Here is a 27647-nt window from a genome sequence, read left to right as displayed (position 1 = left end):
CTGGGCATGGGCGAAGCCATCAGTGGGCCTAGGAGGGCATAGGCCCACCCACTAGGGAGCCAGAACCAGCCAATCAGAATTAGTTTTGTCCCCCCGAGAGACATGGTAGTCCATTGTCCCATTGTGACATAGGTACCAGCTCACAGACCGCCATCTTTGGGGGACGCACAGCCTGAACACCCACCTCCCCCCAATTAGCCTACCAACCAAAAAAATCTACCGGTACACATCTGTTCAATCTAATGTGTTGATAGTTGGAGAAATAAAATGAGCTGGACTGACAGATTGAAAGTATGAATGCCAACGGTCCAATATTCTAGAAGACTGCTGTGCATACACACCTTTGTTACTCTGATAGACCCTTAAGATCCACACTGCCAAAAGCAACACGTACGTCACTGTGGGGGCTTGAGTCTGATTACTGGATATCTTTCTGTATATGTTTCTCATGATTTCCATGTGATTGTGACCTGGGTCATTGTCAATTGCCTCTGTAGTAGTTTGGCTTCAAAATCCAGACAAGATGGCAAGTATTCATTTGTGTTTTTACTATGCAAAAAGTAGGATTAAAGAATAGACCAACTAAATCAGGAGTTTTCAAAAAGCAACAATAACTTGGCATATGTTGCTGTTCCCCTGTGCAATGACTAAAAGGGCCACAAGGAGACTCAACAGAGTAAAAACATGAAGTTTAGAGGAAAAAATTATAAACAACTATAACATAATATTTTTGCCTTTGACTCATTCACTATGACACAATGCTGAATTACAGCTCATAATAATCTGTGCATATACTGTAGGTGTGAATTTGCACTGATGATAAATTAGATATGATAAAAAGGGATATAGATAAGACTCAAACTAAACTCAGATAAAAAAGAAACAGACCCTTTTCAGGATCCTGTCTTTCAGAGATCATTCGTAAAAATCCAAATAACTTCACAGATCTTCATTGTAAAGGGTTTAAACACCGTTTCCCATGCTTGTTCAATGAACCATAAACAATTATTGAACATACACCTGTGGAACGGTTGTTACGACAGCTTACAGCTTACAGACAGTAGGCAATTAAGGTCACAGTTATGAAAACGTAGGACACTAAAGAGGCCTTTCTACTGACTCTGAAAAACACCAAAAGAAAGATGCCCAGGGTCCCTGCTCATCTGCGTGAACATGCCTTGGGCATGCTGCAAGATGAAATGATGACTGCAGATGTGGCCAGGGCAATAATTTGCTATGTACGTACTGTGAGACACCTAAGACAGCGCTACAGGGAGACAGGACAGACAGCTGATCGTCCTTGTAGTGGCCGACCACGTGTAACAACACCTGCACAGGATCGGTACATCCGAACATCACACCTGCAGGACAGGTACATGATGACAACAACAACTGCCCGAGTTACACCAAGAACCCACAATCCCTCCATCAGTGCTCAGACTGTCTGCAATAGGCTGAAAAAGGCTGGACTGAGGGCTTGTAGGCCTGTTGAAAGGCAGGTCCTCACCAGACATCACCGGCAACAACGTTGCCTATGGGCACAAACCCACCGTCGCTGGACCAGACAGGACTGGCAAAAAGTGCTCTTCACTGACGAGTCGTGGTTTTGTCTCATAAGGGGTGATGGTCGGATTCGCGTTTATCGTCGAAGGAATGCGCATTACACCGAGGCCTATACTCTGGAGCAGGATCGATTTGGAGGTGGAGGGTCCGTCATGGTCTGGGGCAGTGTGTCGCAGCATCATCGGACTGAGCTTGTTGTTATTGCAGGCAATCTCAACTCTGTGCGTTACAGGGAAGACAACCTCCTCCCTCATGTGGTACCCTTCCTGCAGGCTCATCCTGACATGACCAGCATGACAATGCCACCATGCATACTGCTCATTCGGTGGGTGATTTCCTGCAAGACAGGAATGTCAGTGTTCTGCCATGGCCAGCGAAGAGTCCGGAGCGTCTGGGACCTGTTGGATCAGAGGGTGAGGGCTAGGGCCATTCCCCCCAGAACTCGCAGGTGCCTTGGTGGAAGAGTGGGGTAACATCTCACTGCATCTCAACCCCCCCTTTGTTCAGGGGCACATTATTCCATTTCTATCAGTCTCATGTCTGTGGAACTTGTTCAGTTTATGTCTCAGTTGTTGAATCTTGTTATAATCATACAAATATTTACATGTGTTAAGTTTGCTGAAAATAAATGCAATTGACTATGAGAGAACATTTCTTTTTTTGCTGAGTTTATAAGAAGGAAATGAGAGCCAGAATCTACACGTCTGCATACCAGATAGCTTCAGGCATAGATTGTTTCCCAAACTCATCCTTGGCCTGCAAACTTGGCCACCTGGCAGTTCTTATGGATGTGCTTGGTTGGCTTTAGCTGATAAAAGATACTGCCTGGGGTTCATTTTCTATCTATTTATCCTGTATTTCTTTGCAAGAAAGTTCCACAAGGGCTACTGTTTAGATATATAAATACAATCAAGACCTGATAATGTTCTTGATGAAAGGAAATATGATGACAAACAGTTGATTACAAAACATAGACAATAAAATCCATCCCCTTGTAGTTGAATAAAGTTTTATAAAGAGTTGTATAAATTATTCTCTAATGTGACTACAATTCTGTACAGTACAACATTTCCACAGTTGTGAATTATTATCATAGTTATTCAAGAGCCAGGAAGGATAGGTCAACATCTGGAATTGGGAGTGGACAATATGTACTGTAGAGTAGTTGCATGATTGGGCCAGGGGAATACAATATGGCAGTGATTAAGGAACTGTAATGACCCTGATGAGAGTGCTGAATGAAAATAAAGACGAAGAACAACATTCCTCTGGAAATAGATCCCAGGGATTAACCTCTAGGGGATCAGTCTAAAACTTTGCACATACCCTGCTTCCATCTAGTGGCCAGAATCTAAATTGCGCCTGGGCTGGAATAATACATTATGGCCTTTCTCTTGCATTTCAAAGATGAAGGTACAAAAAAATAATTAAAAAACACCTTTTTTTCTTTGTATTATCTTTTACCCAATCGAATGTGTTATATTCTGCTATATTCATTTCACATTTCCACAAACTTCAAAGTGTTTACTTTCAAATGTTATTAAGAATATGCATATCCTTGCTTCAGGTCCTGAGCAACAGGCAGTTAGATTTGGGAATGTCGTTTTTGGTGAACATTGAAAAAACGGGTCCAATCCTTAAGAGGTCTTAAACCAGGTAATTCAGTGGAATTACCTGTATACCTTTTACGTGGGAATGCCCTGTACCGGATACCTTCAGACTAGAGGTATATGTACACACAGTACATACCTTCAGACTACCGGTATATGTACACACAGTACAAATATACACACAGTACAAATCTTTTTGAAAGTGACCAGGATTGCGCAATAAAGTCAGGGACTTTTTTTCCATTGTGGTCCCTCAAACGGAGAACACCATCATGTTCGTGAGAGTTTCGGGACCACCCATACGTAGAATGTATGCACACATGACTGTAAGTCGCTTTGGATAAAAGCGTCTGCTAAATGGCATATTATTATTATTTATTATTATTAGTTTCACCTTTCCATAGAGTAGAGAAGACCAATTTTATATATATTGACTTTGGCCACATTGTAAAATGTATTCTCAAGCAGAGAATATATATATATATATATATTAATATTTTTCCCAGCTCAGGAGGCTCCTTGCCTTGATGATGTGAGGCCTGAGGCAGGCACTTTTGCCTAATGGTAAATCCACCAGTGGTTGTTTGACTGGAAAGTTTACCAATGTCTTCCATCCTGAAGAATACATATTTTCTTAATAAAGAAAAATAAAATAAATACAATAAGTATAGTTGAATACAAAATAACTTTCTTGCTTGCATTTTATTTTGGTTAAATCCAACCAGAACACATTTGGTAAGGAGCAAGGTGACCAGTCAAGGTATTTTTTTTAACATAAACAAATGAAAGTGGTGATTGAACAGTGAAAAGAGGCTGGACTGGGTTCAAAGCCAAAACCATGCAGAACAGCAGTAATAATAATAATAATATATGCCATTTAGCAGACGCTTTTATCCAAAGCGACTTACAGTCATGTGTGCATACATTCTACGTATGGGTGGTCCCGGGGATCGAACCCACTACCCTGGCGTTACAAGCGCCATGCTCTACCAACTGAGCTACAGAAGGACAATTACACGTAGCCAATTAAGTTGTTGTGTGAGCGTGAGTAGTCCAAATATGAGAACGAATGAATCGCCCTTGATACAGTAAGGTTTTCTGTAAAGCACAAACAGTGTCTTTGTGTCCCAGTCAGACCTGGGCAGCTTCAATGGAGCCTGTGTGGGTACACCCTAACCAGACTCTAACATCCACATGGAAACTGTTGTCAACCCCTCAGTCAGTCCACTCAGCAATAAGTATTATAGCTGTACTTGATGTCAGCAATTCTCCCAAGAACCTCTTGCAAAGTCATTTTTAAAAAGCATACAATGTCCATTAAAAAGAGGGTAACCAATAAGGGATATAGACTGAACATGACCCTAAAAGGAAACACATAAAAAACCCATCCATACATGGCAGATGTATCTGATAAGAAGAGGCTATTCCAGTGTTAGCTTTGGTAGAACGTATATTATTCTCGTGCATGTCATAATATTCAATGTCATCGAATATGGGCGTGTCTTAAACGCATGACGTCATATATAATTTTCCTTGGAGGCGGAGCTTAGCTTCAGAGGAGAGTCCTGCGGACTAATTTTGAAAATAAAAATAAATTCACGCGGCCAGGGGAATATGCTAAATCTATATATATATTACATTATATATATATATATATATATATATATATATATATATATATATATATATATATATATATATTACATACGCCAACACTTTTTTTTTACAACTAAACAGCATTTTTCCCTTTCTCAATGAAGTAACTGAATAAGGAGTGACCTGCAGGGAGTGAATTGGCCGTGACTTTTCGCAGAGGAGAAAGCTGTTACCAACAAAGCAATTGCTGCTGTGTCTACGGTGTTTAGCGGATCACAACTGGGATTTTTAAGAGCATGCATTTATTTACGTATGTTGCATCGGAAATAAATCCCGCCGATAAGGTAAATATTTATATTTTGATAATTGTATGAATCCTGTTTTTCAACCGTTATTGATTACTCTCCAATAAGTCTATGCATTTTCCACATGAGTGAAGGACTTATATGATGGATATTTTAAGGACAGTTCGACATTTACTGGGGGGGTGGTGGTGTCAAAAAAAATCACCCCTGTCTATAGAGGTCTTCCTGGATCCACCTGTACCCTGATACCCGGTACATGAGCGGGTCCAGATCCAGAATTATAAATATTGTCACAGGTCTGGGTCAGATCTGATATGATTGTCATGGGTCTTGGGTATATATAATTTTAACTGACTTGTCCGGAAGGACCCATACACATTGGAATGCGACTGCCGCAGTAGAGGGAGTAGTGATCGATGGCTCTTTTTGAAAGGATCTTTTTGGTGAAAACCGAATTGCATTTCCTTTGGCTCACAGATTTGCATACTGCTACTACTGCTTTTAGGCTCCAAAGTTATCACCTAAAAGACTCAGAAGGCCCATGGCTAAGAGAGAGGGAGAAAGAAATTGTATCATTTGTGCTACTGCTCTTGCTTTTCAGGAAAGTGGCGAATGTACAGTTGAAGTCGGAAATTTACATACAGCTTAGCCAAATACATTTAAAATCAGTTTTTCACAATTCTTGACATTTAATCCTAGTAAATATCCCCTGTCAGTTAGGATCACCAATTTTATTTTAAGAATGTGCAATGTCAGAATAATAGTAGAGAGAATGATTGATTTCAGCTTTTATTTCTTTCATCACATTCCCAGTGGGTCAGAAGTTTACATACACTCAATTAGTATTTGGTAGCATTGCCTTGAAATTATTTAACTTGGGTCAAACATTTCGAGTAGCCTTCCATAAGCCTCCCACAATAAGTTGGGTGAATTTTGGCCCATCACTCCTGACAGAACTGGTGTAACGAAGTCAGGTTTGTAGGCCTCCTTGCTCGTACACGCATTTCCATTTCTGCCAACAAATTCTCTATAGGATTGAGGTCAGGGCTTTGTGATGGCTACTCCAATACCTTGACTTTGTTGTCCTTAAGCCATTTTGCCACAACTTTGGAAGTATGCTTGGACCCATTTGCGACCAAGCTTTAACTTCCTGACTGAGGTCTTGAGATGTTGCTTCAATCTATCCACATAATTTTCCACCTCATGATGCCATCTATTTTGTGAAGTGCACCAGTCCCTCCTGCAGCAAAGCACCCCCACAACATGTTGCTACCACCCCCGTGCTTCACAGTTGAGATGGTGTTCTTCGGCTTGCAAGCCTCCCCTTTTTTCCTCCAAACATAACGATGGTCATTATGGCCAAACAGTTCTATTTTTGTTTCATCAGACCAGAGGACATTTCTCCAAAAAGTACGATCTTTTTCCCCATGTGCAGTAGCAAACCGTAGTCTTTTTTTCATGGCGGTTTTGGAGCACTGGCTTCTTACTTGCTGAGTGGCCTTTCAGGTTATGTCAATATAGGACTCGTTTTGCTGTGGATATAGATACTTCTGTACTTGTTTCCTCCAGCATCTTCACAAGGTCCTTTACTGTTGTTCTGGGATTGATTTGCACATTTTGTACCAAAGTACGTTAATCTCGAGGAGACACAACGCTTCTCCTTCCTGAGCGGTATGATGGCTTCGTGGTCCCATGGTGCTTATACTTGCGTACTATTATTTGTACAGATGAACATGGTACTTTCAGGCGTTTGGAAATTGCTCCCAAGGATGAACCAGACTTGTGGAGGTCCACAATCTTTTTTCTGAGGTCTTGGACAATTTCTTTCATGATTTTCCAATGATGTCAAGCAAAGAGGCACTGAGATTGAAGGTAGTCATTGAAATACATCCACAGGTACACCTCCAATTGACTCAAATTATGTCAGTTAGCCTATCAGTAGCTTCTAAAGCCATGACATCATTTTCTGGAATTTTCCAAGCTGTTTAAAGGCACAGTCAACTTAGTGTTTAAAGGCACAGTCAACTTAGTGTATGTAAACTTCTGACCCACTGAAATTGTGATACAGTGAATTATAAGTGAAATAATCTGTCTGTAAACAATTGTTGGGAAAATGACTTGTGTCATCCACAAAGTAGATGTCCTAACCGACTTGCCAAAACTATAGTTTGTTAACAAGAAATGTGTGGAGTGGTTAAAAAACGAGTTTTAATGACTCCAACCTAAGTGTATGTAAACTTCAGACTTCAACTGTAGCTTGTTGTTGGCCAATCATAAGTCATCAAAGTGGCAGTAGGCTACAGCCGTGTGTGGCAATAGATAGGAGATATCTAATCAACGGAAGATGGAATTAAAATGATTGAATTAAAAGTTAAAGGAGGAGAGGATAGGTTACAACGAACAAGAGCCAACAGGTAGGCTTCTACTTAATATTCTGAATGGAGTTGTTGTTTGTAAATGTGTAGCACGAGAAAGCACATGAGGCCTCAATTAGCCTAGCTAGCTAGCTTAACTAGCTTCTCTCAGTTTGATACAGTCAGGACAGGTACTACGTAATCATATTGGATGATGAATAACCCAGCTATGGCAGCTATTATTCTACTATAGTGTGAGTTGGCTTGGTTGTGTGCTGTCTCTCCCTCCCTTCCCTCCCTTCTCCATAGCTGAAAACACAATATTTTTGGTTATGGGAAATATATTTCACAGCGGTTTAGAAGGTACAATGGGGGGGGTCATGACCTAAAGATAACATCAGGGCTAGCTAGGAGTGTCCCAAAGAACAACTCAGCCTCTCTCTCTCCCACCTGATAAAGTCAATGTAATTTTATTCGATCACCCACCAATCCCGTCTGCTCACAAACACTGTAGCGTCTGGCTTGCAGACATCAATAGCCCTTTCTAATGTCAATATCCAGGGAGAATAGAGATGTACACAGCAGAAGTAGTCCCCCAGAAGAAGTCATCCATTTATTCTCAGGGAAGATATAATGTGTGTGCGTTTTCAATAACCTTGAGGGAGAGGAGGGAGAGTGGAAGGAGGGATGAGGAGAAGGGGGGTAGGGCTAATTGAGGGAGAAGAGGAGGTGTGTGTGTGTGTGTGTGTGTGTGTGTGTGTGTGTGTGTGTGTGTGTGTGTGTGTGTGTGTGTGTGTGTGTGTGTGTGTGTGTGTGTGTGTGTGTGTGTGTGTGTGTGTGTGTGTGTGTGTGTGTGTGTGTGTGTGTGTGTGTGTGTGTGTGTGTGTGTGTGTGAGGTAGGAGACGGTATGTTGGGGAGTTACCAGCTGAATGGATGTGACCTCCAACGCCAGATAACAGCGGTTGAAGAGCTGGCTTCTCATCTGATTGACAGGAGACACCACCCTGCCGTTCTGGGGTACGTCTGACACAGACCATATGTGTTCTCCTGTCCCTCTGTGGCGGAAGTGATGAATCGGCTGTTACTCAAACACATTGTTTGTACTGAACGGGCGATTTGTGTAGAAAACAAGTAGTACAATGACTGCCTGTTACAACCATTATGTTACCCTGACCCACCACAAGGAGTAGTATGAGGCCACAGATGATCACAGTATGGTTATCAGGTTTTGTTTGTCAGTAAATCACTGTCTGCTCTAACTAGCACATCATGGAATTCCCGAAGGACTTTCCTCAACCGTGTGAGAGTGGAAAAATAAGAGCTCATAATTAGACCTCATCCTTATTATCACAAGATTATTCCAGTCTAATTATGAAATCATCTTGTGCTGATGTTAGGAATCAAATGTGCTCTATTGTAAAGTACAGTACCAGTCAAAAGTTTGGACACACCTACTCATTCCAGGTTTTTCTTTATTTGTACTATTTTCTACATTGTAGAATAATAGTGAAGACATAAAAACCTGTGGCGGTCAGTTTCACTATTTCATAGTGTTGATGTCTTCACTATTATTCTACAGTGAGTGGGTGTGTCCAAACGTTTGACTGGTACTGTATATGAATGAGATAATGCTATGTAAACATTATAGTCATTGATTACTGTGTTTAGCACATACGATTACATATAGTCTTGAATTATAGGATCTCTATGGTCAAGCCTATATCAGATTCAGTTTCAAGTCTTTCAAAAGTCTCTGTTGTCGAGGATGGAATTGTCATTCTTTAAGTTGAAATTGCGTTGGGTTTTGGTTAAACTGCTCAGTAGTTTATATGGAGGTTTGCCCTCCCACTCCCCTTGACCCTCAGACTCAGAGGCACTTTGTGATTTCATGGCAACTCCACATCCAGGTCTAAAAACCGCATCAAAACCACATACAGGAATGGGGTGGTTTAGGCTTTTCAAATTGTGCCCTATTCCCTATGTAGTGCACTGCTTTTGACCGGAGCCCGATAGGAGTGCCATTTGGGATGCAGCCTTAGTTTAGGTGACCTCTGCAATGCTATAAGAGGTTGGTGTTGAAAACGGGACAAACTCCTTATATTGTTGGTAAATAGTAGATTGGGATGATCTGAGGAGGCTGACAATGAAGATCGTTTTTATTAGCAACTGTGAAGACAGCCGGCAAAAGAAAGTAACAAACACTACCGGTCAAAAGTTTGGACACACCTACTCATTCCAGGGTTTTTCTTAATTTTTACTATGTTCTACATTGTAGAATAATAGTGAAGACATCAACACTATGAAATAACACATATGGAATCATGGAGTAACCCAAAAAGTGTTAAGCAAATTGAAATATACTTTATATTTGAGATTCTTCAAAGTAGCCACCCTTTGCTTTGGTGACAGCTTTGCACACTCGTGGGATTTTCTCAACCAGCTTCATAAGCTAGTCACCTGGAATGCATTTCAATTAACATGTGTGCCTTGTTAAAAGTTATTGTGAACCCAACTGTGGTTTGTAACTACTATGATTTCCTATTGTAGCCTATTCAATTGTAGACACTTTGTTACCACATTTTGAGTTTGAATCACTTATCAATTCATAATGAAAATTGATATCAGTAAAAACACCATAACTATTTGACAGGTTACTATGTGAACTTTCATTATCCTCCCTCATGAAAATAGAAAATATCTGAAAGATACTTTGTTGGTTTTTGGTAGTGGAATTTCAAGGCACAAGGCCAATGTTTGTTAAACTTACAGAATGCAGAAATAATGATCCAAAACTAAATGTAACAGTATAGCTTCCCGTCCCTCTCCTCGCCCCAATCTGGGTTCGAACCAGGGACCCTCCTCTTTCCCTAATGTATTTATTTATTTTGCTCCTTTGCACCCCATTATTTCTATCTCTACTTTGCACATTCTTCCACTGCAAATCAACCATTCCAGTGTTTTACTTGTTATACTGTATTTACTTATTTTTTTGCCTTTACCTCCCTTATCTCACCTCACTTGCTCAAATTGTATATAGATTTATTTTTCTACTGTATTATTGACTGTATGTTTGTTTTACTCCATGTGTAACTCTGTGTTGTTGTATGTGTCGAACTGCTTTGCTTTATCTTGGCCAGGTCACAGTTGTAAATGAGAACTTGTTCTCAACTTGCCTACCTGGTTAAATAAAGGTAAAATAAAATATATATATGTTGATGTTTCTGGTAGATGTTTTCTAAGACCCCTTTTTCCATCTGTTTAACCAGGAATCAAAGTCTTTGCTTATTCCAAATTTTTGCGATGTAAAATGGTTCAACAATTTATATATGCCTTCACTTCTCAAAAAAATATAGACTCTTCGCTTCATTTGACACCCAATTTGACATGCTCCTTTTACATGCTCCTTTTACATGCTCCTTTTACATGCTCCTTTTACATTTTACATGCTCCTTTTACATTTTACATGCTCCTTTTACATTTTACATGCCCCTTTTACATTTTACATGCCCCTTTTACATTTTACATGCTCCTTTTACATTTTACATGCTCCTTTTACATTTTACATTTTACATGCTCCTTTTACATTTTACATTTTACATGCCCCTTTTACATTTTACATGCTCCTTTTACCTTTTACATGCTCCTTTCCTTTTACATTTTACATGCTCCTTTTACATTTTACATGCTCCTTTTACATTTTACATGCTCCTTTTACATTTTACATGCCCCTTTTACATTTTACATGCCCCTTTTACATTTTACATGCTCCTTTTACATTTTACATGCCCTTTTTACATTTTACATGCTCATTTTACATTTTACATGCTCCTTTTACATTTTACATGCTCCTTTTACATTTTACATGCTCCTTTTACATTTTACATGCCCCTTTTACATTTTACATGCCCCTTTTACATTTTACATGCTCCTTTTACATTTTACATGCCCCTTTTACATTTTACATGCTCCTTTTACATTTTACATGCTCCTTTTACATTTTACATGCTCCTTTTACATTTTACATGCTCCTTTTACATTTTACATTTTACATGCCCCTTTTACATTTTACATGCCCCTTTTACATTTTGCCCCTTTTACATTTTACATGCTCCTTTTACATTTTTACATGCCCTTTTACATTTTACATTTTTACATTTACATGCCCTTTTACATTTTACATTTTACATGCCCCTTTTACATTTTACATGCTCCTTTTACATTTTACATGCTCCTTTTACATTTTACATGCCTTTTACATGCTCCTTTTACATTTTACATTTTACATGCCCCTTTTACATTTTACATGCCCCTTTTACATTTTACATGCTCCTTTTACAATTTACATGCTCCTTTTACATTTTACATGCCCCTTTTACATTTTACATGCCCCTTTTACATTTTACATGCCCCTTTTACATTTTACATGCCCCTTTTACATTTTACATGCCCCTTTTACATTTTACATGCTCCTTTTACATTTTACATGCCCCTTTTACATTTTACATGCCCCTTTTATATTTTACATGCTCCTTTTACATGGAAATGAATTTATTTCCCCAACGATCCCTGGAGAAAGTAGTGTAGTAATGACTGCTTACTGTTTGCTGCCTGCAGAGATTTCACCCTGCTGATGGAGGGAGAAATGGAGGCCCTCTTGTTCAAATGTTGAGCCTGCAACCTAATGCCAATTTTACAGCGTTAACCGGCCTAAAGGTGTCCACAGCTGACCCTATAAAGCTAATGACTGTAGTATTACAAGGCTGATTAGAACACTACTTTAACTTGGCTGTCAGGAGAAAGCCAAGCAGTAAGTCCTCAACCTAGACCTAATAGAGTGAGTTGAGTTTTCAAATGGGCTACGTTCTGTAGGCCTAACACTTGAACAAAACCGCTTGACTGTAGTCGTCACAATGCACTTAGTGAAGGTATCTTTGCCCTCAAGGGCTCACGTAACACAGAACTTCTGTTATTACTGGTAATAGACAGCTTTAGTAAATGAGCCCGTACCTCAACTGGGAGCACGGTAGTGGGCAGTTAGCAGACTTTCCTACAGTAGGCTGAGGGACCTCGTTAAAGCTCTGGGCGTCGGTTTTGATCCTACTCCAACACCAAGGCTCTGAGAGCCTGATCAGTCACTTCCAAGCAGTAAGTATTTACTTGTTTTAATGGTCGTCTTTTTCGCTGTGATGTTTCTACTAGCTATCCAAGTTATTATCTAATAGCTATCCAAGTTATTATCTACTAGCTATCCAAGTTATTACCTACTAGCTAAGGATATGCAATGTTTGGTTGTGGTATCTCTGAATATGCTTGTTGCGGTATTGCCGTGTTTTCCCAGACCTTAAATGATTTGGGATGGATAGATTTAAAGGAGCAGGTCAGACACAGTCAATCCACATAGACAATCATGTGGCGTTACTGGCTCCCCTGGTCTCCCTTCCTCCGGAGGTTCTCTCTCCTATAACCCTAAAACATAGCTGTTGACTCCTATGGTGTTGATTACCATAGGAGTCATCTCACATGCAGTCTCCATGCAGCTTCCATAGAGGCTGTTGGTTGTGTCTGCTACTCAGCCACTACTGAGGCTTTCTCCTCACCACCCTAAAGCTTTGTGTGAGTGTGCGTGTGTGTGTGTACTAGCTTCCCTGGATTGCTACTCTCCTCTCCAGCGTCCACAGAGGCTGGCCTCCCTGCAGTTGTATCTCCACGTTATGCGCTGGCCTTAAAGGGGGATTTGGCCCGTTTCCAGGCAGCACGCCGGCTGGCTTCCTGTGTGATTGAGATGAGCTTCCTGTGTTCCAACAAAGGAAGGGCCAACTCAGCAAACCAACGCTTAGGGATACGACTCACTGTACTCCTGCCAGACCTGGGTTCAAATACTATTTGAAATCATTTTTAACATGCTTGACTGAGCTTGCCTGGCTTAATTAACCAATAGAATAGTATTAAATTAATTTCAAGTACTATTTGAACCCATGTCTGACTACCACTGCTGCTGCCTGTCTGAACTCCAGCTCAGAGAGCAAGCCCCTAGGCTTATAGTATTCATCTCCCCTGTTTTATCTCTCAGTGCAGCTGAACTCATTAATATCATAGCTCAGCTGTTCATCGGGTGAATCTGGGGTCGTGTGCAACAGGAAATATTTTGTATGGAAGTGATTGGTGGCCGTTAGCTAAGATTCATATTAAACGTCTCTCTTCCCCCTTGCCTGAATAATGCTCCTAGGTCTAGTCTGTGAGACTGTTGATTATTATCTGAGTGTTAACCATGTGGATGAGTCAGAAATAGTTAACACTGTCCTGCTATTTTCAACACAGTGACAGCCATGTTTCACACTCACCCCATATTTGAGAATATATGATATCATGGTTGTGCTTTAAACCTGACTCATGAGTAGGGGGGGGGCGTTACTTAAGGAAAGCTTTGACTATGTACAGACTCAGTGAGCATAGCCTTGCTATTAAGAAAGGCCGCCATAGGCAGACTTGACTCTCGAGAAGACAGGCTATGTGCACACGGCCCACAAAATGAGGTGGAAATTGAGCTGCACTTCCTCACCTCCTGCCAAATGTATGACCATATTAGAGACACATATTTCCCTCAGATTATACAGATCCACAAAGAATTAGAAAACAAACCCAATTTTGATAAACTCCCATATCTACTGGGTGAAATACCAGTGTGCCATCACAGCAGCAAGATGTGTGACCTGTTGCCACAAGAAAAGGGCCTAACCTATATTTGTTTATTTATTTTCCCTTTTGTACTTTAACTATTTGCACATCATTACAACACTGTACATATACATAATGACATTTGACATTTTTTTATTATTTTAATTTTATTTATTTTATTTTTTATTATTTTGGAACTTTTGTAATTGTGATATTTACAGTAAAAAATGTATTGTTTATTATCTATTTCCCTTGCTTTGACAATGTAAACATGTTTCCCATGCCAATAATGCCCTTAAATTGAATTGAAGTTGAATTGAATTGAAATTGAATTGAGAGAGTGATTCATGAATTGAGAGAGTGATTCATAAATAGAGCAAGAAAGGGGAGAGAGAGAGATGACTTATCTTGAAACTGATTTATATTTCAGCATCATTTCAGTTGAGATGTATTTCCTGTTTGTCAGGGGTCTGCGACTGTAGTAAACCAGAGTGTTTTTCCTTTTCCATTCTCTATTGTAACAACAGGAGAATGCGGAAAGCACAAACCGAGTCTCTACATGCTTCCCAAATTGCCCTCTATTCCCTATATAGTGCACTACTTTTGACCCGTGCTCTGGTCAAAAGTAGTGCACTGTATAGGGAATAGGGTGCCATTTGGGACGTAATCTCTCTCTCTCTGGAGCACTGTCTTAGTGGAGTACTGCCAAGTTCTCTCTCTGTTTTACCCAGAAAAGCAGCTAGCTTAGCATTTGTGATTGTAATATTACTGTTGCTGCTGCTAGGAAGTATTTGCTGACATGTAGACAAGTATTTCTAAAGGAAGGAAGCATCTAAATAAATAAAGCCATTCACTCAGTTGTGACTAAGACCTGCGAGTGCAACTCAATCTGAATCTGATGCTCAGCTGTTTTAACAATCTACACTAGACAGGAAGAGATTGTGTTTAACCCATCTGACTTTATACACAGTTGGTCTGCATTTTTATTTATTTAACCTTTATATATTCAGAAAGTCCTATTGAGGTCAGAAGAACTCTTTTTATAATGGCGATCGGGCCAAGAGGGCAGCTCAATAAAAATAACTGGGAGAGTGGTCAGAGTGGACTGTGTATTTTTAGAAGGAAATGGGTGGTTATCATGGGAAATTATTAGGTAGGGGGTAATGCTGGGTATTGACAGGGACCTCACGATACAAGATTATCACGATACTCAGGTGCCGATATGACAGAGGTACTCAAGAACTATTTGAGAAGGTCCGGTCACACAATTTGTCTAGGTGGCAAAGGTCCGCATGGATAATGTAATTTATTGGCGTGGTAATAAACCCCCACCTCACAACCCATGCTCCCCCAAACTGTTCACACCCCTCTTGTTGATAGAGATTAAATGTTGCCGTTTCAGAGCAATTTTCCTGCATTTCTATGCATTCTTTCATGTCTTGTGTGTTTATATGATATTTAGAATTTTTCTGGTCCGTATTGACCCCATTCTGGATCCGTTCCGTGGTCCGCCAGTTGAGTACGGAGGCAATATGATATGTGTGTATTCAATACTGTGATTTTATTGCTCCTCAATGTAACATATTGCTCACAATATGTCTGCTGCAGAGAGACATGAGAGAGCATGACGAGCAAAACAAGTTTTGATCAGTCTTGGAAATAAAAGTGCTGATAACAAATTGGAGTTTTGGTGCATGTAAAGCCAACTAGCTCAAAAACAATATTGTGATGTTGGCAGAACAATACGATATATCGTCAAAAATAATATTCCGATATATAACTGTAACAATTTTTTCTCTCTCTCATCACTAGTAGGGGGTGGGAGGGAGGTTGTGGTCCTTCTGTAGCTCAGTTGGTAGAGCATGGCGCTTGTAACGCCAGGGTAGTGGGTTCGATTCCTGGGACCACCCATACGTAGAATGTATGCACACATGACTGTAAGTCGCTTTGGATAAAAGCGTCTGCTAAATGGCATATGTTATTATTATTATATTAGAAGAGAGGGGGCATGAAAGCTGGTGCCTGTCCAAATATGGCAGCTCTACTCCGCTCAGGAACATCGCTGTTCCTGAGCTGTTAATGGCGCCGAAGGAGATGGCTGCCGTTTTACGATCCCATAACCAATTTTGCTATTGTGTATGTTTTTTTTTGTATTATTTGTAACTTTGTACATAATGTTTCTGCCACTGTGTTTTATGACCGAAAAAGAGCTTCTAGATATCAGGACAGTGATTACTCACCCCGTACTGGAGGAATACTATTTCTTCAACGAGTCGGACAAGGCGTCATTCGCAGAAGAAAGAGACGGAGGATGAAGGCCCGGTGCCTTGTAAGGACCCCACGCCGAGAGGGTCATCTACCTTTACCATCGGTCCTACTAGCCAACGTACAATCAATCAATAATAAAATAGACGTATATCCTACGGATGGGGCATTAAAAACTGTAATGTGTTACGTTTCACCAGGTCGTGGCTGAACGACGACATGAATAGCATACTGCAGGCAGGTTTAAACTTTTTCGACAGGATAGAACAGCAGCCTCTGGTAAGACGAGGGGTGACGGTCTATGTATAGTTGTAAACAACAGCTGGTGCACAAAATCTAAGTAAGTCTTGAGGTTTTGCTCGCCTGAAGTAGAGTATCTCATGATAAGCTGTAGACCACACTATTTACATAAGCAAACAAACAGGAAAACGCTCATCCAGAGGTGGCACTCCTAGTGGCCGGGGACAATAATGCAGGGAAACTCAATTCTGTTTGACCTAATTTCTACCAGCATGTCACATGTGCAACCAGAGGGGGGAAAAGTCTGGACTGCCTTTACTCCACACACAGAGACACGTATAAAGCTCTCCCTCGCACTCCATTTGTCAAATCATTACAAGCAAAAACTAAAGCAGGAAGCACCAGTGACTTGGTCAGATGAAGCAGATGCTAAGGTACAGGACTGTTTTGCTAGCACAGACTGGAATATGTTCCAGGGTTCTTCCAATGGCATTGAGAAGTGCACCACATCCGTCACTGGCTTCATCAATAAGTGCATTGATGACGTCATCCCCACAGTGACTGTACATACATACCCCAACCAGAAGCCATGGATTACAGGCAACATTCGCACTGAGCTGAAGACTAGAGCTGCCGATTTCATGGAGTGGGATGCCCTCCGACGAACCATCCAACAGGCAGAGCTTCCCAGTGACACGAGTCTACCAGACAAGCTAAATTCGTTCTATGCGTTCTATGCTTCGAGGCAAGTAACACTGAAGCATGCATGAAAGCATCAGCTGTTCCGGATGACTGTGTTATCATGCGCTCCGTAGCCGATGTGAGTAAAGACCTTTAAACAGGTCAACATTCACAAGGCCGCAGGTCCAGATGGATTACCAGGACGTGTACTCCGAGCATGCGCTGACCAACTGGCAAGGGTCTTCACTGACATTTTCAACCTGTCTCTGACTGAGTCTGTAATACCAGCATGTTTCAAGCAGACCACCATATTCCCTGTGCCCAAGAACACTAAGGTAACCTGCCTAATTGACTCCCGACCCGTAGCACTCACATCTGTAGCCATGAAGTGCTTTGAAAGGCTGGTCATGGCTCACATCAACACCATTATCCCAGAAACCCTAGACCCACTCCCATTTGCCTACTGCCCCAACAGATCCACAGATAATGCAATCTCTATTGCATTCCACACTGCCCTTTCCCACCTGGACAAAAGGAACACCTATGTGAGAATGTTAATCATTGACTACAACTCAGCGTTCAACACCATAGTGCCCTCAAAGCTCATCACTAAGCTAAGGACCCTGGAACTAAACACCTCCCTCTGCAACTGCATCCTGGACTTCCTGACGGGCCGCCCCCAGGTGGTAAGTGTAAGTAACAACACACCTGCCACGCTGAACCTCAACATGGGGACCCCTCAGGGGTGCGTGCTCAGTCCCGTCCTGTACTCCCTGTTCACTCATGACTGCATGAGACAGCCTATAGGGAGGAGGTCAGAGACCGTGGTGGGGTTCAGGGTGTGGGGGTGGGGGTGGGGGGTTCAGGGTGTGTGTGGTTGACAGTATATCCTATCACCTGGATGGTTTTAAGGAATCTGCACTGTGCTGTCTACAGACCAGTGATCTATGTCTAATTTTGGACATAGTTTAGGTTTACTGAAGATCTCAGATGTATGTTGCCCTCCAAAAGGGGAAATACTTGAGAAATTTTGTTGTTTAGTCAAGTTACCATATCAATCTCAGTCCCTCCCTCCAGCCCATTGGCCCCTGTGCTGCATATCTGCCCAGTGAAAGATCTGGCCAGAAGATACTAATTCTTAAGTTATGTGTACGGTTCTCATCTTCAATAAGGGGTTGGACAGTACCAGTGTGTTGGTCTACATATTGTTCTGTCCACTAGTTCCTTTCCCTCTGACAGTGGAGGACTTGAAGGACATTCCTGTCACCAGCTGCTAAGCATCATAGAATAAAGCAGCCCTTTTGTTTTTCTAACTTGACCCCTCGCTGGCACTTTACAGGCATAGTTTCACGCATAATGGTTCCCTGGAACTCTGTGCTGGGCCAACAGAGGCTGTGGTTTTGGTTCTGTCCAGAGATCACAGCTGTTTATTCTATCTGGGACAACGGGTTTGCAGGGCCATTTGTACAAATCGTTGTTGTGTGAAATTCAACTACTTTGCAGGAGCTTTTAGCTAAAGCAAAAAAGCAACTCATCAATAACTGAATTTCAGTCAGTCAGAGGCCCTAGTCCATCTGATCTAATCTGGGAGTTGAAGACTGGCTGTCTGTCCAACTAGGCTCTATATAGAACATGAAGGGACACACACACACACACACACTAGGTAACAAGGAATGCTTCACTCAACACCATACAGTACTGACTGCCAGAACTTTTTTCTCACCACGTACTGTGCTGAGACTGCACCAGCACTCTTTTGCAAGTTTTAATTCTATGTTTTGTTTTACAAAACATACACATACAAACAACAACATACAGACGTGCACAGCATCCTCAGTGCAGTAACTGTGTAGTATTAGCTGTCATTGACAGGCCAGGGGTATATATTTTGGTCATTTGACATCTTCCCACCACTGTAAAATGGGGGACAATTCCTCTTGAGCTTCCTCATCACTAGCCCTTCTATCCTTAATGTTAACCATGTGCATTGATGTTTGGACAGCATGCTGGTGATTAACAGTTCTGTGTTGGATGGATGGCCTCAGTCGAGAGACAATGCAGAGGATTGTCCTGTAGGCTACCAGCTGAAGTCTGCATCCCAAAGGGATAGGATGCTTCCCTACTAAACCCGCTAGGGTTGGTCTGTTGTACTGAGAAAGGACGTTTCTAGTAAATTCTCCACATTGGTGCACTCTCAACCCCCTTCCCCACCTTAAGGGACTGTGTCATGGATGCTGTGCTTATCTCTTCTCCATCAGCATAATAGCATTGTCCCTTCACCCATTTCAATCAATCAAATGTATTTATAAAGCCCAATGTCACAAAGTGCTATACAGAAACCCAGCCTAAAACCCCAAACAGCAAGCAATGCAGATGTAGAAGCACGGTGGCTAGGAAAAACTCTCCAGAGAGGCAGAAACCTAGAGAGGAACCAGGCTCTGAGAGATTATAACAGTTAATGGCCAAAATGTTCAAACGTTCAATGATGATTAGCAGTGGTTGTAGAGGGTGCAACAGGTCAGCACCTCAGGAGTAAATGTCAGTTCGATTATCATTGCCGAGCATTCAGAGTTAGAGACAGCAGGTGCGGTAGAGAGAGAGTCAAAAACAGCAGGCCCGGGACAAGGTAGCACGTCCGGTGAACCGGTCAGGGTTCCATAGCCGCAGGCATAACAGTTGATACTGGAGCAGCAGCACGACCAGGTGGACTGGGGACAGCAAGGAGTCATCAGGCCAGGTTGTCCTGAGGCATGGTCCCAGGGCTCAGGTCCTCCGGGAGGGGAGAGAATTAAAGGGAGCATACTTACATTCATACAGGACAAGACAGGAGAAATACTCCAGATATAACAGACTGACCCTAGCCCCCTGACACAAACTATTGCAGCATAGATACTGGAGGCTGAGACAGGAGGAGTTGGGAGACACTGTGACCCCGTCCTACGATGCCCTCAGACAGGGCCAACCAGGCAGGCCATAACCCAACCCACTTTGCCAAAGCACAGCCATTAGAGGGATATCTTCAAACCACCAACTTACTACCCTGAGATAACAGCTTCTGTTAAAGCTGTACCACTAAATAGAGTTGAAACATTGAGGCTGATTTCTCTCTAGGCTATCTGTAAAAGGCCTGGTTATAATGTGAGGTAATAAACTATCTGATGGCAGGGAGGCAGAGGTCTGCTATTCTCAGTGTGTCACAGGATAACAGTCAGGAGCTAATTCAATAAAACAACCTCCTCTCACATGGCACTCTTCTTCCTTCACTAGCCTGCAGTCTCCCCTCCCTCTCCATCACCCTCCTTCCCGCCATCTATCCCTCCCTCCCTCCTGTAAATAGCTGAGCTCGGCTCCATAGGGTCAAAAGTCTTCCTGCAATGTATATCGATCCCTATTCGGCACACACACACCCACCCCCTTTGACTACTCAGGTCAATGAATCATTCTCCATTTTACACTCAGTCCCCAGCTCAACCCTCCTTTCACGACAGGGAGACTAAATACACTCTGACTTCCCTGGCTAAACGGACCATTAGAGAACCACAGCTTACGTGGGACCATTAGGAGAGTAATGACCCATGTCATGAGTTAATACAGTTACTGATTATATCTATAATATGTAGGCGTCCAGACCATGTGACCACCTGACCAGGAAGAACTCAAAGGCTATATCTGTGACGTGGTAAGGTTGGACCCAGGTGCAGAGAAGAGGCCAGACGAGGAATCAGTGGTTAAGGATAAACATAGTACTTCACTGAGATACAGTAGCCGCAGGATCACCGTACACTTGAAAAAACAACCAACACTAAGTCTCAAACTCACTCAGGAATCGAACGCACACGGTAAGCAATTCAATCTTCTGCAAAGGACCACAAAAAACACACCTCTTCTAACAAGGACACAATCATGAAATAATAAGACACACCTGAGTCCATTTAAAAGTCTCTAGGGTGCCTCCCAGATGGCGCAGTGGTCTAAGCTGTGCCACCAGAGATTCTGGGTTCGAGCCAAGGCTCTGTCGCAGCCGGCCGCGACCAGGAGGCCCATGGGGCGGCGCACAATTGGCCCAGCGTCGTCCGGGTTAGGGAGTGTTTGGCTAATCGCGCACTAGCGACTCCTGTGTCGGGCCGGGCACAATGCACGCTGACCAGGTCGCTAGGTGCACGGTGTTTACGCCGACACATTGGTGCGGGCTGGCTTCCGGGTTGGATGTGCATTGTGTCAAGAAGCAATGAGGCTAGGTTGGGTTGTGTTTCGGAGGATGCAGAAGCCCCCCTTGTGTTTCGGAGGATGCAGAAGCCCCCCGGAGCGGCTCCAACCGCCATACTCGACCACCAGGTAGTTGTTTGAAGTCTCTAACAAGACACAGATCCAGGCAAGACACAGATCCAGGATGTCCCGCTACTCAGGGCCATAGTCCTCCCAGTCCACCAAATACTGCAGGATCCCTCTGATCCGACGAGCCTCCAACAGAAGCTGGACCGTGTAGGCCATCCACAAGTTGAGGGGGCGGAGGAGCAGGTGTGGGGGGACAGAATGGACTGGTGCTTACCAGCTTGAGATGGGAGACATGAAAGTATGGACAGACCCTCATGGACCGGGGAAGCTGGAGACTATAGGTGACCGGGCTGATGCGACTCAGGATCTCGAATGGTCTTATGGAGAGCTTCCTCGAGTTCACCTTTAAGGGAAGATCACGGGTGGATAGCCACACCCGTTGACCCGGTCGGAGGAGCTGAAGAGGTCTTCGATGCCGGTTTGCCTGATGTTGGTGTCGGAGAAGCGGAGCAAGGAGGATCGCGCTCAGATCCAGGTGGGCGACATCATCGAATGAACGCCTCATCTGATGGCACCCCTGCTTCAGCCTCTTGTTCAGGAACCGGGGGTGAACCCAAACTGACACTCAAACAGAGACAGTCCAGTGGACGAGTTCGGCAGTGTGTTATGAGCATACTCCGCCCAGATGAGGAACTTGCTCCAGTTGCTGGCCTGTGTGGAGACGAAGCAGCGGAGGAACTTCTCACGCTCAGTTTGCCCATTCAACTGAGGGTGGAACTCTGAAGAGAGACTCACCAATGCCACCAATAGGGAACAGAAGGCCATCCAATATCATGCAACGAACTGGGGCCCACGATCTGAGACAATGTCCTGGTAGGTCCGTGTAGTCGAAAGACATGGATAATCATGAGAACAGGGGTCTCCTTCGCTGAAGGGAACTTGGGTAAGGCGATGAAATGGACTGCCTTGACGAACCGATCGACGACCACCAGGATAGTGGTAAGCCCTTGAGATGGAGGTAACCCTGTGATAAAGTCTACAGACAGTTGAGACTAGGGCTGGCTGGGGATGGTTGGAGCAACCCGACCGGTCGCTGACGTGAAGATTTGCTTTAAGAACAGATGGAACAGGCTGCAACAAAGGATCTCATATCCTCCATCATGTTGGGCCACCAGAATTTCTGCCTCAGGAACTCCAGTGTCCGATTAACCCCTGGATGCCCAGTTCATTTAGATGAGTAGCGCTAGCCAGGGTTACCCTACAGTGGTTCCTCCTTTAAAAGTTGTTAGCTTGCACCATGGGACTTAGAAGTACCCAGCGTCATGGCTTCATTACTCCAGAACACCACAAGGGGGCGTTAGAGCACTCATTATGCATTTGGGTCCCAAGGTTTTTACATGACCAATCAGAGTGGTTCCAATGACGAATTTTGACACGAGCCACCCTGTCCTTGTAGCGTTCTACAAAGATGGCCACCAAAACATTACGGTGGAACCAGATGTAAGTCGTCATAATGAGTCAATCAAAAAAATGACAATTGAGGAATATGTTAGTTAACGTAGAGACAAACGTTAATGCATGTTTTTTGGTCAGAGTTAATTTATGAAAATCGCTATTTAGCAAGCCAGCCAGCTAGCATTAGGAGAATGAATTTGTATTTTGTGTTTGTTTTAGGGACTCCTGAGAAAACCAGGCTGTCGTTTTGTGACACAGTGGATGTTAACAATCTAACTAGCTAAAGCATTTACTGCAAATTGAATGTACAATTGTGTAAGCTTTCCTTGCAATGCAGCTGAAGTAACAGAGCTAACTATTTACTTTCTTATTGTGTAATGGAAGATAAAACTGTATGCCTATGGATGTGTACCAATCTATGAACCTCAGCTATCATAGTCGCATCAACGTCAAATCTGAATGATATTAATGAAGCCTATGATAGAGTAGAATATAATGACTTTGTGCCAAGGATGCAAGTCCTATATACACACACGTACTGTAGATATTACCACATGAGATTCCCACATTGTAGCCTGTACATAGAATATAGTCACTGATCATGTACTCTTCCTTGGCAAATAAAGGTGCGATTCAGGTATGAATCTCAGACATTCTTTTTCAGTCATCAAACTCCATTATTTGATTGATGCTGTGCCTGCATTACAATTATATAGTGTTTAACACTCCTGCTCCTGGGACGTCAATGATTACACATTAACTATGCAATAGACTAGAAACATGATTGATTTGTAATTCACATATACACCGAAAAACTCTGCATATCTAACGCCATCTGTTAGAATCCGAGGACACAGGATAGATTGTATTACAATGAGATACTTCATTTCAACCAGTGGAGAATGTGAAACGCTTTATTGAAAGAAGTTCATTATCCAGGTGTTATAAATACATTATGATAATTGTAATATTAGAAATACAAGTTCAATCTGTACTTCAATGCACATATGGTGTGCATTATAAAACGAGGAAGACCGGCAAGGTGGGGAGAGAGGTGTAGAAGACAGAAAGGGAAAGAGGTAAGAACAGAGAGGTGTAGAAGACAGAAAGGGAAAGGGGTAAGAACAGCGGCAGACAGCATATGATTCCTGAATTACAGTGCTACCCTAATATTCTCTCAGTTCATCAAAATTGCAGTGTCTCCTAACCAACCGTGGGCCCCCCAGTTGGCCCGAAGGTTATTTTAAGAGCAGGTGAGGTGGCGATGATGGGACTGGCTTCCTATCTCACATCAAAACATACCTGCAGACGAGTGACAGAGAGCATGATGAAGCCCCTTTTTCTTTTCATTTATTCTTATTTCAATGTAAAGCATCTTTAATACTTCCTGTTGACCCGACCAAGTGACATCTCACCTATGATCATGATGTGCCCTCTGTCAGCCTGTTCAGATGCGGGAGGGGTTCACCAAAACAGCTGATATAACCTACAGGATTTACGGAGAAGGATGAAGTGAAGAAGAGAGGCTGTTCTTGTGTGTGTGGTCTCATCTGGTGTCCACACTAAGTGGCTACAGAGTACTTTATGCTGAAAAGCAGACACATGAGGATAAACAATAGAAGATACTGTATGTGACGCAGACACTTATCGGAGTGTACCTGAAACATTTAAATATAGGGGGCTGTGTGTCTCAGCACTTGGTTATTGCAAGGCTAACCCCCAGGGAAAGCATGACTTGGCAGCAACAGAGTCCAGTGAAAATGGCTGTGTTCATGTGGTGTAAATCTGAAAATTAGCAGCTGACAACTTAAAGGTCTTTTAATTAAATGCATGTAAGACAGGTTCCATGTACAACAAGACAGGCATAGATGGAGAAAAACACACTTGAATTACCTCTGGTTATGGATACTTTTGCCAGCAATAAAGCTTCCACGGCCTGTTCCTCGGACAGTGAACATCTGGCAATATCTACAGTTTCGACCTTATTTTTTATAGCTATGAAAACAATAACTGAGATACGACCGTTCAATCTAACGGAGCAGATGTCATTTTTAGGATACGTCAAGGCGGTGTCCGCTTTGACTTCCTTTGTCGGAAGAAAAAAGTTGCTTTCAGAACAATTATTTTTACATTTTAAAAAAGTTTTACTCGACAAAAAGAAACAAATGTACCTCCATAGCATATAATAACCATACCTTCATATAAACGTGCTACTGTATGCAGAATTCTTGACACACAACCGAAGATGCTGCCATATCCTGCCAGCACGCCCACAAGAGAGCCACTCAGGAGCAGAATGATGAGGGCTAATAGCTGAACAATAGACTATTCAACCTTTACTAAAGAATAGTCTAGTAGCTAAGCTAGGTGTGAAACCCCCCTCCTATCACAGACCAGATTTGCCCTATGACCAATGGGTAGCTTGCTACTCAATGTAATAAAGTAATGACTTTTCAAACAAGTTACCTTACAAGTTTTATGTTGGCTGACAATTTGTTAGCTACACTGTCCTTTACGAACCACATAGCATATCATTATGCTTTCAGTACCGGTATGTTAGCTAGCTACCTAACGTTAGTAGTTATACAGAAAACTTGCCAGTATATTAACTATAGGCTATCTAACTACCCCACATTTATTGACTTGATTATTCTCATAATTCTTAGCTTAGCTAAATGGTAGTAGTTGTGCTCTCTCAATGGACATTCGGGTGCTTTTGTAAATTCGCTCTGGCTATCTATAGGCTGGACAATAGAACGAGTTCAAATTCACCCAAGGCTGAAAAACGGCTTAAAGAACGTTGGCTAAACTTGTGTATAAAGTAAACATCCACGCCTCCATGGTGTCACCTGTGCTTATGTCCGCGTAATGAAAAAGTATGGAGATTTTTTTTTTTTTTTACCATTTCTGGTCTAGCGATCGATGACAAACAAGCTCGCTGCCCAGACTTACATAATTACAAAGAGGAGATTCTCCGGATTCAAATGGTGTCCGTGTAACAGTTTCTTGCTTCCGTCCCTTTCCTTGCCCCGAACCAGGGACCCTCTGCACAGACAACAGCCACCCTCGAAGCATCGTTACCCATCGCTCCACAAAAGCCGGGGCCCTTGCAGAGCAAGGGGAACAACAACTCAAGGTCTCAGACCGAGTGAGCAGGTCTCATTACCAACAATAGTGAAGCAGGCATTGTGACGTTGAACAATAAGCTGGGAATAGAACGTTCGGAAGGCGAGTTGATGTCACGGTGCTCAATACATTTACATTTACATTTAAGTCATTTAGCAGACGCTCTTATCCAGAGCGACTTACAAATTGGTGCATAAACCTTATGACAACCAGTGGAACAGCCACTTGCATCTAAATCTTGTTGGGGGAGAAGGGGGGTGAGAAGGATTACTTACCCTTACTTACCCTATCCTAGGTATTCCTTGAAGAGGTGGGGTTTCAGGTGTCTCCGGAAGGTGGTGATTGACTCCGCTGTCCTGGCGTCGTGAGGGAGTTTGTTCCACCATTGGGGGCCAGAGCAGCGAACAGTTTTGACTGGGCTGGCGGGAACTGTACTTCCTCAGTGGTAGGGAGGCGAGCAGGCCAGAGGTGGATGAACGCAGTGCCCTTGTTTGGGTGTAGGGCCTGATCAGAGCCTGGAGGTACTGAGGTGCCGTTCCCCTCACAGCTCCGTGGCGAGCACCATGGTCTTGTAGCGGATGCGAGCTTCAACTGGAAGCCAGTGGAGAGAGCGGAGGAGCGGGGTGACGTGAGAGAACTTGGGAAGGTTGAACACCAGACGGGCTGCGGCGTTCTGGATGAGTTGTAGGGGTTTAATGGCACAGGCAGGGAGCCCAGCCAACAGCGAGTTGCAGTAATCAAGACGGGAGATGACAAGTGCCTGGATTAGGACCTGCGCCGCTTCCTGTGTGAGGCAGGGTCGTACTCTGCGGATGTTGTAGAGCATGAACCTACAGGAACGGGACACCGCCTTGATGTTAGTTGAGAACGTCAGGGTGTTGTCCAGGATCACGCCAAGGTTCTTAGCGCTCTGGGAGGAGGACACAATGGAGTTGTCAACCGTGATGGCGAGATCATGGAACGGGCAGTCCTTCCCCGGGAGGAAGAGGAGCTCCGTCTTGCTGAGGTTCAGCTTGAGGTGGTGATCCGTCATCCACACTGATATGTCTGCCAGACATGCAGAGATGCGATTCGCCACCTGGTCATCAGAAGGGGGAAAGGAGAAGATTAATTGTGTGTCGTCTGCATAGCAATGATAGGAGAGACCATGTGAGGTTATGACAGAGGCAAGTGACTTGGTGTATAGCGAGAATAAGAGAGGGCCTAGAACAGAGCCCTGGGGGACACCAGTGGTGAGAGCGCGTGGTGAGGAGACAGATTCTCGCCACGCCACCTGGTAGGAGCGACCTGTCAGGTAGGACGCAATCCAAGCGTGGGCCGCGCCGGAGATGCCCAACTCGGAGAGGGTGGAGAGGAGGATCTGATGGTTCACAGTATCGAAGGCAGCCGATAGGTCTAGAAGGATGAGAGCAGAGGAGAGAGAGTTAGCTTTAGCAGTGCGGAGCGCCTCCGTGATACAGAGAAGAGCAGTCTCAGTTGAATGACTAGTCTTGAAACCTGA

The 27647-nt window shown here is 43.1% G+C and overlaps 1 protein-coding gene across 2 annotated transcripts in view; it reads left to right on the top strand.

Annotated features, from left to right (window-relative positions):
* The window catches only part of LOC118361575 (integrin beta-1-like), a 97530-nt gene that overhangs the window by 48721 nt on the left and 21162 nt on the right, over positions 1–27647 (top strand). The window contains exon 1 of one of the 2 annotated variants that reach the window (XM_052483297.1): positions 5051–5113. The exons of the other annotated variant lie outside the window; for it this stretch is intronic. Coding sequence (XP_052339257.1) covers positions 5066–5113 — 48 coding nt within the window. The 5' untranslated portion in view covers positions 5051–5065. Of the gene's footprint in view, positions 1–5050; positions 5114–27647 lie in introns of those variants that run through there. 2 annotated transcript variants of the gene reach the window in all.

This window comes from Oncorhynchus keta, chromosome 28 (assembly GCF_023373465.1).
Source record: "Oncorhynchus keta strain PuntledgeMale-10-30-2019 chromosome 28, Oket_V2, whole genome shotgun sequence".
NCBI lineage: Eukaryota > Metazoa > Chordata > Actinopteri > Salmoniformes > Salmonidae > Oncorhynchus > Oncorhynchus keta.
Note: the sequence above shows the minus strand (reverse complement) of the source record. Positions and strands in the feature narration are given on the sequence as shown.